The 14291-nt window shown below is 52.7% G+C and overlaps 8 protein-coding genes across 8 annotated transcripts; 3 read left to right on the top strand and 5 right to left on the bottom strand.

The window, feature by feature from the left end:
- Positions 1–16: 16 nt before the first annotated feature.
- On the bottom strand, positions 17–1827 carry HETIRDRAFT_457952 (uncharacterized protein). Its single transcript, XM_009545397.1, has 2 exons — positions 775–1827; positions 17–713 (listed from the first exon to the last, which is right to left on the bottom strand). The coding sequence occupies exons 1-2, from the start codon at positions 1803–1805 to the stop codon at positions 245–247; spliced, it is 1500 nt and encodes a 499-aa protein (XP_009543692.1). The 5' UTR covers positions 1806–1827; the 3' UTR covers positions 17–244.
- A 163-nt stretch (positions 1828–1990) lies between these two features.
- HETIRDRAFT_449564 (uncharacterized protein) lies at positions 1991–2656 on the top strand (the record flags this gene model as incomplete). The annotated part of the gene is made up of 1 exon (XM_009545396.1): positions 1991–2656. One exon carries the CDS (start codon positions 1991–1993, stop codon positions 2654–2656), a length of 666 nt encoding a protein of 221 aa, XP_009543691.1.
- A 419-nt stretch (positions 2657–3075) lies between these two features.
- HETIRDRAFT_62617 (lipid-translocating exporter) lies at positions 3076–4555 on the bottom strand (the record flags this gene model as incomplete). The annotated part of the gene is made up of 8 exons (XM_009544970.1): positions 4422–4555; positions 4250–4354; positions 4092–4181; positions 3931–4025; positions 3738–3878; positions 3621–3683; positions 3372–3557; positions 3076–3309 (listed from the first exon to the last, which is right to left on the bottom strand). The coding sequence occupies exons 1-8, from the start codon at positions 4498–4500 to the stop codon at positions 3076–3078; spliced, it is 993 nt and encodes a 330-aa protein (XP_009543265.1). The 5' UTR covers positions 4501–4555.
- A 396-nt stretch (positions 4556–4951) lies between these two features.
- HETIRDRAFT_146686 (uncharacterized protein) lies at positions 4952–5532 on the bottom strand. Its single transcript, XM_009545395.1, has 3 exons — positions 5451–5532; positions 5252–5367; positions 4952–5199 (listed from the first exon to the last, which is right to left on the bottom strand). Exons 1-3 carry the CDS (start codon positions 5491–5493, stop codon positions 4984–4986), a joined length of 375 nt encoding a protein of 124 aa, XP_009543690.1. The 5' UTR covers positions 5494–5532; the 3' UTR covers positions 4952–4983.
- Positions 5533–5648: 116 nt separating this feature from the next.
- On the top strand, positions 5649–8768 carry HETIRDRAFT_381245 (uncharacterized protein). The gene is made up of 12 exons (XM_009545394.1): positions 5649–5679; positions 5747–5764; positions 5817–5907; positions 5966–6084; positions 6140–6392; positions 6451–6985; positions 7034–7139; positions 7190–7419; positions 7472–8097; positions 8147–8266; positions 8326–8380; positions 8437–8768. The coding sequence occupies exons 1-12, from the start codon at positions 5661–5663 to the stop codon at positions 8563–8565; spliced, it is 2301 nt and encodes a 766-aa protein (XP_009543689.1). The 5' UTR covers positions 5649–5660; the 3' UTR covers positions 8566–8768.
- A 187-nt stretch (positions 8769–8955) lies between these two features.
- On the top strand, positions 8956–9766 carry HETIRDRAFT_313992 (uncharacterized protein; the record flags this gene model as incomplete). The annotated part of the gene is made up of 7 exons (XM_009545393.1): positions 8956–8989; positions 9053–9178; positions 9228–9358; positions 9410–9426; positions 9481–9508; positions 9572–9637; positions 9689–9766. The coding sequence occupies 7 exons, from the start codon at positions 8956–8958 to the stop codon at positions 9764–9766; spliced, it is 480 nt and encodes a 159-aa protein (XP_009543688.1).
- A 260-nt stretch (positions 9767–10026) lies between these two features.
- On the bottom strand, positions 10027–11709 carry HETIRDRAFT_62610 (uncharacterized protein; the record flags this gene model as incomplete). The annotated part of the gene is made up of 5 exons (XM_009544969.1): positions 10027–10203; positions 10256–10871; positions 10925–11188; positions 11239–11342; positions 11401–11709. 5 exons carry the CDS (start codon positions 11707–11709, stop codon positions 10135–10137), a joined length of 1362 nt encoding a protein of 453 aa, XP_009543264.1. The 3' UTR covers positions 10027–10134.
- A 130-nt stretch (positions 11710–11839) lies between these two features.
- Positions 11840–14156, bottom strand: HETIRDRAFT_155263 (glycoside hydrolase family 13 protein). Its single transcript, XM_009545392.1, has 7 exons — positions 14013–14156; positions 13280–13964; positions 12950–13216; positions 12821–12869; positions 12638–12749; positions 12357–12578; positions 11840–12283 (listed from the first exon to the last, which is right to left on the bottom strand). Exons 1-7 carry the CDS (start codon positions 14097–14099, stop codon positions 12146–12148), a joined length of 1560 nt encoding a protein of 519 aa, XP_009543687.1. The 5' UTR covers positions 14100–14156; the 3' UTR covers positions 11840–12145.
- Positions 14157–14291: the final 135 nt, after the last annotated feature.

Here is a 14291-nt window from a genome sequence, read left to right as displayed (position 1 = left end):
ACACACGCCCTCTGTTCTAGGGAGCGAATATATTTGTGAATCGGTAGGCTACAGCGCCGACATGGAAGGAGCGACACTAGATACAACCATAAGGAACTATAATAGCGATACAAAAGAGCGGGGGATCAACGCAAACGAGGCAGACCAATGAGAAGGATCGAAGAGGATGACACAACATGCCGAAGACTATCAAGACTCGGCAAAAAAAAAAACAAGAACCAATATACTGTGCAGAACAGGCCGACTACACCCAATTGCCGACCGGACGCGAGCGCGCAGAATGTGCGACGGAGCCTTCCCTCTTCAACTCGCCGCCCTGCTCTCGACCTGCGAGGCGATGGTGCAGCGCCGCGGCGAGGTCGCTCGGGCTCGTCCGCCGAGCGTCGATCGCGCCGCCGCCGCCGCCGCTGCGCGACGGGCTGCCGGTGTCGCGCGCGCTTTCGTGGGAGCTGCGCGGCGAGAGCTGGTCGCGCACGGTGTGCGTGCTGCGGATGGACCCGCCGCGAATGCGCGTCGCCGGGCGGGTGCGCAGCTCGTCGACGCAGAGCTTGTGGAGGTCGTCCAGGCCGAGGTACCGCGCCTCGTCCCGGAGGGCGACGAGCGCCTCGATACGCGGGGTGGTGATTGTGTGCAGCTGGACGGCGTGGGGGAGAGCGGGGACGTGGTCGATCGTGGCGGGAGGAGAGCGGAGGTACGTCAAGATGTGATCGTATCTGTGAGAGCGGAAAAGGTCAGAGTGAGGCACACATCGGCTATGGAAACAGAATGACGTACGGAGCGCTGGGGCGATCGAGGAACAGGTGGACGTTGGTCGCGGATTGCGGCAGCAGTCCAGATGAGGCCAGATGCTGATGGAAAATTGAATTGAATGCTGTGTCTGGCGAGCTGGCGTATTCGCTGGTTTGCGACTGCAGCGAGGCCGCAGAGTCGCGGTACGATCTGAAGAGCGACTTGAGGTAGTTCGCCAGATGCGACGGGCGGGACGTGAGAGTCGTCAGGGTCGTGCGGTGGGTTGCGGTGCAAGTCTCCAACGTGACGATCATCTTTGACATGTCGATGGCGTTGGTGGGAACTGAGGAGAGGAGTATACAATCGAATGGCGGTGGCGGCGGTGGCGGCGGAAGGGCAAGATGGGCGGGAAGAGGCGGGACGCCAGGGAAGAACGAAGGGATTGGGGATGGGGATCTGTGCTTGAGGGAAGAGCGCGGTGAGGAGTCCGTCGAAGCGGGAGCGGGCGGCGGTGGACGGCTCGGTTTTGCTGGTTGAGTGGGGGATTCCCTCAGCGGGAGTGTCGGGGAACTCTTCGATATCGGGAGAGGGGGCAACGACGGGCTCGAGGGAGGCGAGTTGAGGTGCACAACGTTGGATTCAGCCTCCTCCTCTTCTTCTTCAGGAATATCGCTATCCTCCGAGTCCTGCTCCTGCAGTTCTGGATCCGACGCGACGTCTACGGTGACGCCGGAGCCAGCCAAAGCCTCTTGTGGTGTCCGCACGACGACCGCGCCGGTACCCAGTGAGCGGTTACGAATATGAGCGAGACTGTCGACGGTCTTGGAGAGCTTGGGCTCGGATATGCGGACAGGCTTCGCAGCAGGTGTGTACGGTGCATGCTGCGAGGCCGAGGACGAGTTGCGGCTTAGCCAGGACATGGGGCTGGAGAGAGATGGTCTGCGCGGATGGCGAGTGGTGGTCTTTGCGGACATGGGGGAGTGCGAATCAAGGCCCTGTGGGGGAGAGTTCTGCGGAGAGAGGGGATAAGAGATGGGGGCATGGCGAGAGGAGTGGGAGCGCTGCGTGGCGAGCATGCTGCAAAAGCGTGTGGGTCGCTTGGAACGATTGCGGCGGCTGAGATGGGAGGGACAGCGGGGTCTGGCGGTGGTTTATGAAGGCCATGGCCGGGCACACAGAACAATAGTGGCCCGGCTCGTGAACAACAAACGCAACAAGCCTTGCCTTCTTCGGCCAACGCGTCACGTCATCCTCGCCAGGCATGGCCTCGCCGGAACTCGCTGCCACGACCGAGTTCCAGCTCGCGCTCCCGTTCACACTCCAGTCCGCCTCTCCGTCCATTGCAGCCTGCCATGCGGCCAGAGTGCGTCTGCTCCACCCGGATCACCCCCCTCTATCCCCCTCAAATTGCCCCAAGTGCGGCCGCTTCCTCCTCGACGGTGCGGGAACCGTTCGCATGACCCGCATGAAACACCCTCGATCGCGACTCAAGACCAACGCCCTCGCGCGTTCCATTCAACACATCTGTCACTCTTGTGGCCATCTAACTCGTGTCCCCATTTCGGCCGGAAACGCATCTTTGTTCGCCCGTGTTCGAGGGCACGTCTCAGAGCCCAAGGTCTCCATCAGAGCCATCGATCCCCCCGCCATGCCTCACCCCCCCAAACACGATCCCCTTCAACCTGGAGATCCGCCGAACGGCCGCTCCAGAGCCTCGTCATCTATGACCGTCCCTCAACCCCAATCTCCCTCCCCCGCGCCCACACCCACGCCCCTCAGCTCACAGCCTCGCGCATCAAAAAAGTCTCGCCCAAAAAAGAAGGCTGGCTTGCAGGAAATGTTGGCCAAAAATAAAGAAAGACAAGCAAAGGAGAAGGCAGGGGGTGCGGGAACCACTGGCTTGGCTGCCTTTTTGGGTGGTCTATGATCTTAACACATTAATTCGATATTCGGTGTGTGTGGTTGCGCGCCGTTCTATCGAAATTGACCGACGCTTAATTCCCGCATTCTTCTCCGTCCTTCTCAGGGATTTGCAGCTGGGGCAGACAGCGCAGTTCCCGCCACACACTATTTGCAATGCAGCAATGCAGGCTTCCAAAATCATCGACTTCCCAGACCCTTGATTCTGATGTCTCTGTCTGTCGACTACCCATGAAAACCTTCAGCGCTTCGGGTGCCGATAGAATCGCTCATACTAACGTGGTACAGGACTGGCCGCACTATTTCACGGTCACTGTAAGCAGCAATGAAATAATTTTATGATCATCGAATGGCTGTCCAAAGTCTACGTGCCGCATACCGTGCACATCAATACATACTCCTCCTGCTATAAAATAACAGATCCATCTAGGCACGCCCATCGCTCTCTTGCGACGCCATCGACTTCTCTGGCGCGGCTTCCATATTGCTTATCGAGAAACTGGGTGACGGAGGAATGAATCGGCCTGGCCAGAACGGGCAGTACACGACGACAGCGACGAACAGCGGGAGTGTGTCGAGCCCATAGAAGAAGCCCTCGTTCGTGGCGATGGGCCCTTCGAAACCCTGCGATAGCTCGATCGTGCGGTAGACAGAGCGGATCTGTGAGGCGGTGTCAGAGATGCAACTTCTTCTGATATCATACGCTGGGCGCATCGCCTCACCAAGATGCCGACGCAGCTGACAAGGAGGGCAACGGCTAGGCTTCTCCAATCAGTGTACCAATGCTGTCCTCGATGTATCGTCCAGGTCTGTTGTTCGTGTTTATGTACTCTGTATAGGAAGACAAGGAGCGTGCATGTAAAGATCAGGAATGACAGCAGCTGGATGGCAAGCCCGGCGAGGAAAATCTGCCAACGGTGCCGACTGAAAAATCAACGGTCAACGAAGGACGTATGAACAGGAAAACGCACGTTTGATCCGGTCTGGGCACCCTGAGCTGTGGTGGAACCTATCGACACTCCACCGCCTGCGGCCTGTGAACGATGCGATCAGTCGTAGCGGACACGGGTAGACGCCGTGGAGCTTACCTGGATCAAGAACGTCGTGACGTCGGATGATAGGAATATCGCGGTGATACGGTGCGCTGGGACTAATAGATGTTTCTCACAGCGCAGGAACCTCGCTAGCCGCCCGAGCAAGATGTAATCCGCAGCAATGAAAGCACACGGCTGAACGAACACTATGAATAGATTTTCTTGGACTAGCTGGGAAATTACGCACGGACAACACGACGAAGAGATATTCCGCGATGTAGATGCCTTTAGAGTCGGGATGGGAGTGCAGTCCAAATCGCATACCGATACCCAACGCGAAAGCTAGGTAAAAAATCAGTCTTGTGATCCCCCCACCGACGATGTTCCGAGGCGAGAGAGGATACGTACTGTATTCGCCGATGACCAGGCAAAGCATCCACCACGCTCCCCATTTGAGCATGCTCAGGCTTTGCACGAGCGCAGAGACCATGATCAAAGCTATCGGCCAAAAGTAGGACCCACGTTAAACTTCAAGCGCATAGTAGAAAGAGAAAAAAAGGACAGACTGAATGCTACGGCAGTGAGCGTGTTCGACGCAATGCCGCGAAGACCGTTGCACGGATCATGGGCAGGATCTGCAAATGGGTCTGCGGGGCAAGGCACCGAAGAACCTTTGCCCAGTGCAGGCGTTGCCGTCAGGATGATGGAAAATACGCTAAATATTATCGCTGCATGGACCTTTCGAGCGATGGGAGGGACCATGGAGGCTAAGGTATGCGTTGAGAGAACACCGAAAGACGGAACGTGGTCGAAACATTGTTGCAGACTCCACGCCTTATAAGACGATCATACCACTCCGGGATAGCCGAGTGAGGTATGCTGATTAATATGCTTGTACCCGCTGGGACGTGCCTACTTACCGTCATCGAAAAACCCAATGCGTCGTATTCGTGTCGGAAAACGAAGACATCGACTTGGAAGGTAATTGATGCGATGCTACAGCACTGAAATGTGACCATCCGTCAAGCTTCAAAAGCTTGAAAGTTAGCCATATTCGAAAACTCTCGATGAGCAAAAATATGAGACCAATGAACTTATCAGCTGGCGCTACATTCTGTCTCATGGGAATGATCAGTAAAAATGCGATTCGTGGCGCAGCATCTGCACCCGGCACCGATCAAAGTTCCCGATGCGGGGGATTTCACCGACTCAATAGGGTAGCTCAAAGACACTGCCACGCTCTCTTCTTGAAACGCCTGCCAAAGTATCCATACCGTGCGTAGTACTGCGTACAGACGATTCAGGAGCGGGGCACCCACAAATTATAGAGCTCCTTGTCTGCAGGGTCAAAGCATGTGACCATCGTGGGGTCTGCGCGGATAGTAAGTTTATGAGTGGGTGCCGACAAGCGTGATGGGCCAGCGGTCCGGCCAACCAAGCGCTCTCCAAAAGTCGAGTTCGTGGTAAACGCAGGGAAAGTCGGAGTTGGCGAATTCATTATCGAATCCGTGGTATACTGTGGCGGAATCAAGTCGGATATAGTAACGATGGCGAGGCAAAGTTCGTACCTCTCCTGTTATCCGCACAGGAACTGGTTGGCGGTGACGTAGAGAGGCCGAAAGGGGGCTTTCGCTGCCAAGAGGCGTATGTTCCGCACTAAGGCTGGCGCTGCTCAAGGTAGAGCCTGCAGCGCATATGACAAATCGAAGAGTCAACAACAGGCCCTCAGATACCAACTTATTCGCAGCGAGCAGGATGCATACTCGCCTGTCGGCGATTCTGGACGGTTGCTCGAGCGCGGTGAAGCCATTCTGATTGATTGACGTTGTGGGCGCGGAATAGCAGCCTCGGAAGCCTCCGAAAGTTTCTGTCAAGAGGCACGTGCAGACGTGATGCAGCCGTGATGTCACGCGTCATTTCCATCACACCGCGCCGTCTTTGAGGAGTCTCCTTGGTTTGCTACCTCTTTCAACTACCATGAACATCTTTCGTAGCTGTAAGACCTCCACCTCAATCAAAAATTTTGTGATTAATCGAATTTTTTGAATTTCTCACCCACGCAGTGATTGGAAAGGTTTGGCGTAAGTGGGTCTGCAGCAATGCTGGGGCGCATTTGATTTATGTGTATCATAGATGACCCTAACGCGGCGGAAGTCGTGAAAATATCCACTGGTCAACTATTTCTTCTTCGACCTGGCAATATCCGGTCATCTCGAGAATGCATGTATGTATGTCTATGGCACATTGCATCTGCGGTCTCATCACCTCACCCCTCAATCTAGTTATAATGATGCGATGGCTACCATTCGTCGAGTGCCTTCGTTTGAACACAACTTCCAGCTAGTTGTGACTCGAGTCTACGAGGATGGAGACCAAGAACTTCTGGAAGACGAGGACGAAAGTGAGTCGTGTATGTGTGGCTGCGAGGCCGCGAGACTCCTAACCTCTGCTGCTAGCCGATGAAGAACGCGTGTTCCTCATAAGCGAGGAGCTAGAGTTCCGTACCGGAGAGACTGAGGGAGAGCCAACATTCGTCTGGAGAGACCTTCAAGGGGACGTCGACGAGTTTTATGAGTTCGTGGCCTCTGGGACAAATGGACCTACGCGCGCGTTCTTTGAGACGTGCATGTATCGTGCCATGTATGAGAGAAAGTATAGGATGAGCGCCGATGCAACTCAAGATACGGATCTGGCCCAATTCATCTGGCAGTCCGTTTTGGTACCTCTTCTCATCGAGTCTTTCGTACTAAGTTTGTCTCGTTTGCAGGCCACCCTCGCCTAAGGCCAAACGTAAGGGCTCGAGCAAGAAAAAAACGTCTTCCAAGGATGAACAGTCTCTCACTCGCGATCTGGAGTCGCTATCCACCACTTCTACCTCAAAGGCTCCTGAAACAATTGCTAGCCCCACGTCTACCCAAGCCTCACCTGACCCTGATACATCGTTCACGGATGTAGCCGATCAACCCGCTGAACTATTTTATTGGGATCACGGAAACCAGTACTTTGTTCGACAAGGCGATGTACACGCGAAGATTGTGAAACGTGCTAGCGGGAAATTCGACTATTGGCTGACTGCGTCAGACGAGGCAGGGCAGGTGTTGGTTCACCGAATATCGTCAGACATGATGCAGCGTTGGTCGCCTCCCACTTGGTCGCTGACTTGGAACCATATGAGCGAGAGTGGAACGCAGAGCAGCTGGTGCCTCCGGTTCAGTTCCCACGACGCTTTTGAAGAATTCCAGCTCGAATTCACAAAGAGGCTTTGGGAGAGCTTGCATCAAACGGCATGGGAAAAAGCCAAGGTATGATAGATCAGATTTATCAGGAACTTTGGCTGAAGTGCTTTGCAGAGCGATGAACGTGCTTACGTGCTGAGCGCGAATGTGGAAGATGTGGAGATGAGTGATGCTGTAGCCGAAGAAGATGAAGAAGAGGCCGTTTTGGAAGAGCTAGAAGGTGCGCCGGTCGCAATATCCATGCGAGTCAATGTACTCACCATCGAACAGAGAAGAGTGACAGTGAAGAGGAGGAACATGCATCGGAGGACGAAGACCACATGCCAGCTACATTAGAAGGACGAAACTCTCAGCTGACGGTTGGCTACAAGGGTGATCGATCCTACGTCGTCCGTGGTAACAACATTGGTGTCTTCCGTCATACGAACGACAACGTGAAGTATTATGCCACAATCAGCAAAGTTGCGGACATGAAGGGCAAAGAATTTTCTCCCAAGAATGTAAGATCACGATCTTTGGCTACCGACTGATTTACTGAGTCCGTCCTGTCAGGTCATGTTACATGACCAAGATTCCAAGATGGTCATCATGAATCCTCGCAACCACAACTCTCTGTACAATTTGGACATAGAGCGCGGCAAGATCGTGGAGGAATGGAAAGTTCACGATGACGTCCAGGTTAATCACATAGCACCTGAGAACAAGTTTGCCCAGACGACGCCAGAGCAAACTCTCATCGGTGCCTCACACAATGCTCTTTTCCGTATAGATCCTCGAATCTCGGGTAACAAGATGGTGGACAGCCAGTTCAAGCAGTACGTCTCGAAAAACAAGTTCTCCGGTGTCACCACCACTGCCTCTGGGAAGCTGGCGGTGGCGAGTGAGAAGGGTGATATTCGGTTGTTTGACTCAATTGGCAAGAATGCGAAGACGGCGCTGCATCCTCTGGGTGACCCCATCATCGGCGTCGATGTGACCGCAGATGGCAGATGGATTGTCGCGACTACAAAGACCTATTTGTTGTTGATCGACACACTCATTGGGCAAGGAAAATACGCAGGGAGCTTAGGTTTCGATAGGAGCTTCCCCGCTGACGCAAAGCCTCAGCCCAGGCGCCTGCAGTTACGGGCTGAGCATGTTGCTTATATGAACCATAACATCTCGTTCTCTCCTGCTAGGTAAGTACGAAGGGATTTTTGCTGCACCTGATTTAAATCGCCCCTTTAGATTCAATGTGGGTCAAGATCAGGATGAGAATTCCATTGTGACGTCCACCGGTCAATATGTCATTGCATGGGACTTCGCTAAAGTCAAAAAAGGCCAAATGGACAAGTATGAAATCAAGAAGTGAGTATATCTTTTCGTGCTCAATCATCAGTGCGCTCACGCTATCATAATCTCCGCAGATATGAGGATCTTGTCGTGCAAGACAACTTCAGATTTGGCAATGACAAGGATATCGTGCGTTCGACATCTGTGCCTTCGTCTCAATCAAGGCTTACACGGGCGTGTTTCAGATCGTTGCGCTCCAGAACGACGTCCTGTCAGTAAATAAGAAAAGCTTGAAGCGTCCCACTCGCACATCCCTTGCACCCGAAAGGAGGAGCTCACGTAGCCACTCCGGTATAGTCAATGCTCCGTTCTAGAATCTTTGTGTACGATACATGTATGGGACAAAGTCGGATTGTGAGCGTGGTATGGTGGTGCTTTTTGCTTGTTTTGCGTGTCGGCCTTGTGTTCTTGTTTGTTTACGTCCCCTGTAGCAGGTTTCGGAGCGTGGGTTGGTTGGAGAATTAATCGGGTGTACGAATACGTCTGATATCCATTATTTACCGACTGCATCTTGACGAGATAGTCTAGCCCCATAAGATTTCTCAAAAAAATGAAGGATGATCTGAAATCTTCGCCATTCTAAGACGATCCATCGGGCACTATCGGGCACTGCTTGCCATTACGCATTGGCACCTCGATCCTCACACTTGCATGACTTGGACACGACCCCAATACACCCGCCGCATCTCCTTCGACACGCCGTTATGATCAACTATATCCTGCTTGTTTCTCGCCAAGGTTTGCTGCTAATCGTACTGTCGGGCGCACCGTGTGTCTCACTCCGCCTTGGCTCACCCGTAGGCAAAGTACGCCTTGCAAAATGGTTCACGACGATGCAGCCAAAAGCGAAGGCAAAGATTGTCAAAGATGTAACGCAGCTCGTTCTTGCACGGAGGACTCGCATGTGCAACTTCCTGGAGTACAAGGGTGCGTCCATGGTTGGAGACCCGTGCGTCATTCTGCTAACGGGGTGTAGACACGAAGGTCGTCTACCGCCGATACGCCTCACTGTTCTTCGTGTGCGGTATTGGGCAAATGGATAATGAGCTCATTACGCTCGAGATTATACACCGTTATGTTGAAGTCCTGGATCGATACTTTGGGAACGTAAGTGAGCTGTCCTCCTCACTTATATCGGATACTGATATTCCGGACAAGGTGTGTGAGCTGGATTTGTGAGTCGTGTAGTCGAACCCTGCCTCTGCGCTATGTTGGCTGACTGCCCTTAGGATCTTCAACTTCCAGAAAGCCTATGCTGTATGTGATATCCCTTACTCAATCGTCGGTTCATTAGTGTATGCTTACTGCGGGTATCAACAGATCCTAGACGAGCTCATCATTTCCGGAGAACTACAAGAGTCATCAAAGAAATCTGTTCTACGCGTGGTGCGTGTCTACTTGAAATGTCAAGGGATACCATTCAATTATCCTTCGCAGGTGACCCAATCCGACTCGGTCGAAGAGCAAGAAAACAGCGAGGACACGATGGCACGGTTGGGCTCTCGCGCACTATGACTGAGTAGCACCTTCATCGCTGTTCTAAAACTAGGCCGGGAGACTCAGCTGTACTGTACGACTATCATCGGAGATCTTACTGGATGCTGTACGCTCGTGGAACCAGTATATCTGCCATATCACACACACGTCGACGTTGCCATCGGTCCGTGTAATAGCGGTTGGCGGATGTGGGAGTCGCATCTGTGATATGAACACGGTTTCCATGTTCGTGGACATGTTGATTGTCCATGAAATCTTGGCACCTGTCCAACCCGAGTAAATTGATGCGAGTAGCCTCTATCACTTCTCATTCACTGGTCCAGTTGACTACGGATTACAATAGTGGAATACAATGGGAGGTAGACCTACTGTTGACAATTATACGATCACGCGTTCGTCGTGAGCGCTAGTCCTACTAAGCCCTTCTCTGATAAGTGTTGTACCATAGTCTCGACCTGTTACGATGATCTATAAGTCGACGAGCATCACGAATGTACCTGCACTCACACTGGCTGCTGTCAGACGGATCTGCAGGTCCCATCGCTTCGTGAAGAGTGCGCCCGTGTCCTCCGTGTCCTGATTCACGTCTCCTAACCCGCCAGCCTTACCTTGCGCATCATCTTCCTCCTTGGCCGCTTCAAACCAGATCAGCTTCTCCACTTGGTCGATATGTCCTTTCAGCCGACCCTGCTCGATCATCTTCCGCGCCATCGTCTCAGCTGCACCAGGAGTCAAGTCTAATAGCGCACCCAACCCCCGGAAAGTTATGTTATTATAAATTTTGGAGCTGGCGAGCACGTTATGCTCCATGACAGCGCGATCAAGGACTGTAGCTGGACCAGTGCGGGCGCTGACGTTATCACCAGAAAGCTCATCATCTCCCTGGATAGCTGAAGCAAGCCGATCATTGGTGGAAAGGGCAATTTTGGCGAGTTGATGGGGTTTGAGGATCTTCTCGAACTCCTTTACCTCTGCTGGGCGGAGGATATGGTCGAGGAACATTTTGGAGAGGATGTTGAAGGTGGGAAGTTCGGCCGTTCTCTCATCGCGATATAGGGATGCAAGTATGCGGGAGCGATTTGGTCCTGCTGGTGCGAGGACGGCGCATGTGACAGCTGCAGATCTGAAGACGTGGTCAGAGCAATTCGCAATCAGTGCCGAGGAATAGATACTTGCAACATATGGCTCCGTTCGTCCTCATCGATCTCACCTACAAAGCTGAGTTCGTGATAACGTCCGGCGGCTTCAAGAAACTTTCTGCCATAGTCGCTGATCCTCGCTTGACAGAGTTTGAAAGCAAGCAAGGTGACCTTGTCGCTTGTAGAATGAATGAGAGAAGCGGCACGATTGTAGTAACTGTCGGCCTGAACGGAGTCTTCTTCCTCGAGCAGAAGCCGAACGATACGTATGTAGACGCGCAGCTTATCTTCATCTGTCGTACTGCGATGGAGATTGAAACTCAAGGGAAATGGGATATGCGAGACACTTACCGCTGACTCGCCTCGAGGGTGATTCCCATCAGAACACGCGCGGCTTCAGACCAATCTTCCTCATGCTCAAGAATGTCGGCGAGGTGGAATCTGAGGAGATTAACCTATGGCATCATCTTCGAGTTCAAGTCTGGGTGTGTGGCGTTACGATTGAGCACTCACTTGTTCCTCGTAGCTCGTCAAGCGCGGTTGGACCGTGGCCAGGATATCCTCTACGATCTGCTTTCGCAGATCTAGATTTAAAGTAGAGACGCCGCCCTCATTCAGAATCTTCACAAGCTCGGACAGGACTTGTCTCCCGACAATGAAACCGGCATTGTCCTGATTCACGACATGGTCGACGAGTATATGTATATCCTGAATGAGTTGAGGGCCATTTGACGTGGTAAATACATCGGACAGGAGCGAAAGATAGGCAGCGCCTTTGTCCTTCTGGTTGAGGGCATCGAATTTCGCAAATTTCTGGTCCATGGATATGAAAGTGCAGCTCCTCGATGTCAGCCACAGCTTGAGAAGGCTCGAAGAGCACGCGCACCTCACCCTATCATGTGATTAGTGACGCATTTGCCTGGGCGAGGCGGACCTGCGGGTTTTGTTCTGTAAACTGACAAAACGAATAGCTCGATTCTATACGTGAATGAGAGTGTAAGGGTCCGTGAATGTATAACTCGTAGCAGATAGTGTGTCCGAATGTTATATTAATGCTCCCAGGAGTCAATATCCGCAACATCGATGAAGGATTAAGAAAAAATATGTAGAAAGTATGCTAGCCTGGGAATGTCTCCGTGATGCATTCTATCGCTTTGCTCTAGTGATGTGTGTGTTGTGTGATCATCAGGAGATGGGGAAGATTTGGGAGTACTTCTTCTAGTCTGGATGCTAATTTGGAAGCGTCGAAGAGAATGGATTAGAACAGAAACGCCCATGAAAGCGCAATGCCAGCAACGAGCGAGTATGACACGCCTCGGCCAAGAGATGCGGCACCAGTGGCTACACTAGAGCAGACGCCCGCGCTCTTGCTGAGCGCACTCTTCGGAATGAACACCTAAGAGCGATAGATGGCATCCAGTCAGCATTGCCTACTAATTTACATCCGAGTAACCAACATCAATACTCACCATGGGCTGGCCATTTTGAGAGCTGGCCGTGACCTTGCCGCTGCTGTCCGTCGTGACTGTGGCACAGCTCAACACGTCCACGAGTTCCGTGTTTCCTGCATATCCGGTGTCCGAAACTGACCAGGACGTCGTGGCTGCTTTGGAGCCGACGTTGGTGAGGAGGGCAAGCATAGGTGACTTGCTAATGGCGAGGGATGTAGTCGTGTTTGTCGGAAAGGTCATCTAAGGCGAGAACAAAGAAGGTTGGGTGCGGGAAGAGGTAGGAAGAGGAGCGATTGTACCTTGGTGGAGTAGAACTTATCGTTGGTAGACGCCGCCGCTTTGCGGGCAGCGCTAAGGGCCTTGATATGGTTGACGTAGTCCTTATCCTCTACGTATCCAGAAAGCCAGAGCCTGCATAGGAAGAGAGAAATAGAAATTAGTTTTTTATTGTAACGTATCGGCGAAAAAATATGATCACTCACGCTTCGCGGTTCGCAGGATCCGCTCCGCCAGTATAGCCTTGTTCCTGCCCTGTCAGCAGCGCATCAGTATCAGTAAGGCCCATATTGACGGCGGTATCCGAAAGTGAAAATAGAAGATCCACGACTTACCTTGATACACGATCGGAATACCGTCATGTATGAAAGGGAAGGCCATCGCATTCTTGATAAGCGCGGAGTCCGCGTTGGCAACCAAGCCAGCGAATCGAGGCTGGTCGTGATTATCAAGGAAAGAGCCGGACCCGAACGCGCCGTTCTTGTATGCAGACTGAGTCAGTTGGACGCTGTTCGCGAGCTTAGTGAGATCGCCGTTTGTCGTCTGGAAACCGGCGACAAGGGGATACCACGTAGGGTAATCGAGGACGGAATCGAGGACCTCTGTACAAGAATGAGCAGTAGGAACGTTTGAGAAGGGGGAGGCGAATAAATTGTAAGACGTACGGGTATAGTCCTTGGTGTAGGATGTCTCATTAGACAGGACCTCGCCGATGGTAAACACGCCTGCCGAGGAGGCGAAGTCGGGCCAAAAGTCCTTACGAACGTGTTTGACGGTGTCGATCCGAATACCGTCCGCGGAATAGTTACCGACCAAATCTTTGATCCAACCATTCAACGTCGTGACAATCGTCGAGTCTTCCGTATCAACGTCTGCGAGGACCAGTTTCTCATCCCCCAGCCAGCATTGCTCGACATTGGTCTGATTGTTGTAATCGGTTATGAAGCACTCCGGGTGGAAATCGGACTGGGCGTTGAACGGCTTGAAGTCGTTCGTGAACTGGGGTGGGTTAGAGTTGCTGACAAGATGGTTCACAACGACGTCGAGCATAAGATACATGCTACGTTTGTGGAGGGCAGACGAGAGCGACTTGAGATCATCGGCGGTGCCGTAGTGGCTATTTATGTCAAAGATATCCACGGGCCAATAGCCATGGAAAGCTTCGCCGTACGCAGTGGTGCCCTGAACATTGGCGACAATTGGAGAGATCCAAATGGCGTCGAATCCCATGTTCTGTATGTAATCGAGGTGGTTCGTTATACCCTTCCAAGTACCGCCGCAGTACTTTTTGTCGTCGGTGTTGCACGTTGGGCCTGAGCCATCAGATGTAGCAAACCTATCGGTCATCACCTAAGAGAGATGTCAGAATATGGGAGCGGTGAAGTTTTGATGGCTGACTTGGTAGATTGTGCGCTTTTGCCAGTCTGATGCAGAGGCTGCGAGACATGGGGCGGCCAACAAAGGGAGAAGTAATAAAGAAAACATGAAGAGAGAGTGACGAGAAGAAATGAAAGGAGAGGCAGGCTCAATGCAGCCTGATGGTTATGGTGCTGGTGAAGGCTTCGTCGGCGTCGATGGCCGTGGAGCCACTGTCTCCAAAGAACATCGAGTTACATGTCCGCGTGCAGCCGGCGCGTACTTACGGGGTCTCTCCTTTCCGCGTGCCTATACTTCAGA

The sequence above is a fragment of the Heterobasidion irregulare genome (genome assembly GCF_000320585.1).
Source record: "Heterobasidion irregulare TC 32-1 unplaced genomic scaffold scaffold_03, whole genome shotgun sequence".
In the NCBI taxonomy this organism is placed as follows: domain Eukaryota; kingdom Fungi; phylum Basidiomycota; class Agaricomycetes; order Russulales; family Bondarzewiaceae; genus Heterobasidion; species Heterobasidion irregulare.
Note: the sequence above shows the minus strand (reverse complement) of the source record. Positions and strands in the feature narration are given on the sequence as shown.

Coding starts and splice junctions, on each gene's coding strand:
- HETIRDRAFT_457952 (XM_009545397.1), bottom strand. CDS start 1,805: ATGCTCGCCACGCAGCGCTCCCACTCCTCTCGCCATGCCCCCATCTCT. Junction 714..774: donor CTCGATCGCCCCAGCGCTCC/GTACGTCATTCT, acceptor CCGCTCTCACAG/ATACGATCACATCTTGACGT.
- HETIRDRAFT_146686 (XM_009545395.1), bottom strand. CDS start 5,493: ATGGCTTCACCGCGCTCGAGCAACCGTCCAGAATCGCCGACAG. Junction 5,368..5,450: donor CCGTCCAGAATCGCCGACAG/GCGAGTATGCAT, acceptor TATGCGCTGCAG/GCTCTACCTTGAGCAGCGCC. Junction 5,200..5,251: donor CTGTGCGGATAACAGGAGAG/GTACGAACTTTG, acceptor ATTCCGCCACAG/TATACCACGGATTCGATAAT.
- HETIRDRAFT_381245 (XM_009545394.1), top strand. Junction 6,986..7,033: donor CGGCATGGGAAAAAGCCAAG/GTATGATAGATC, acceptor AGTGCTTTGCAG/AGCGATGAACGTGCTTACGT. Junction 7,420..7,471: donor AAGAATTTTCTCCCAAGAAT/GTAAGATCACGA, acceptor CCGTCCTGTCAG/GTCATGTTACATGACCAAGA.
- HETIRDRAFT_155263 (XM_009545392.1), bottom strand. CDS start 14,099: ATGTTTTCTTTATTACTTCTCCCTTTGTTGGCCGCCCCATGTCTCGCA. Junction 12,750..12,820: donor GATCCTGCGAACCGCGAAGC/GTGAGTGATCAT, acceptor CTTCCTATGCAG/GCTCTGGCTTTCTGGATACG. Junction 12,579..12,637: donor ATAAGTTCTACTCCACCAAG/GTACAATCGCTC, acceptor TTCTCGCCTTAG/ATGACCTTTCCGACAAACAC.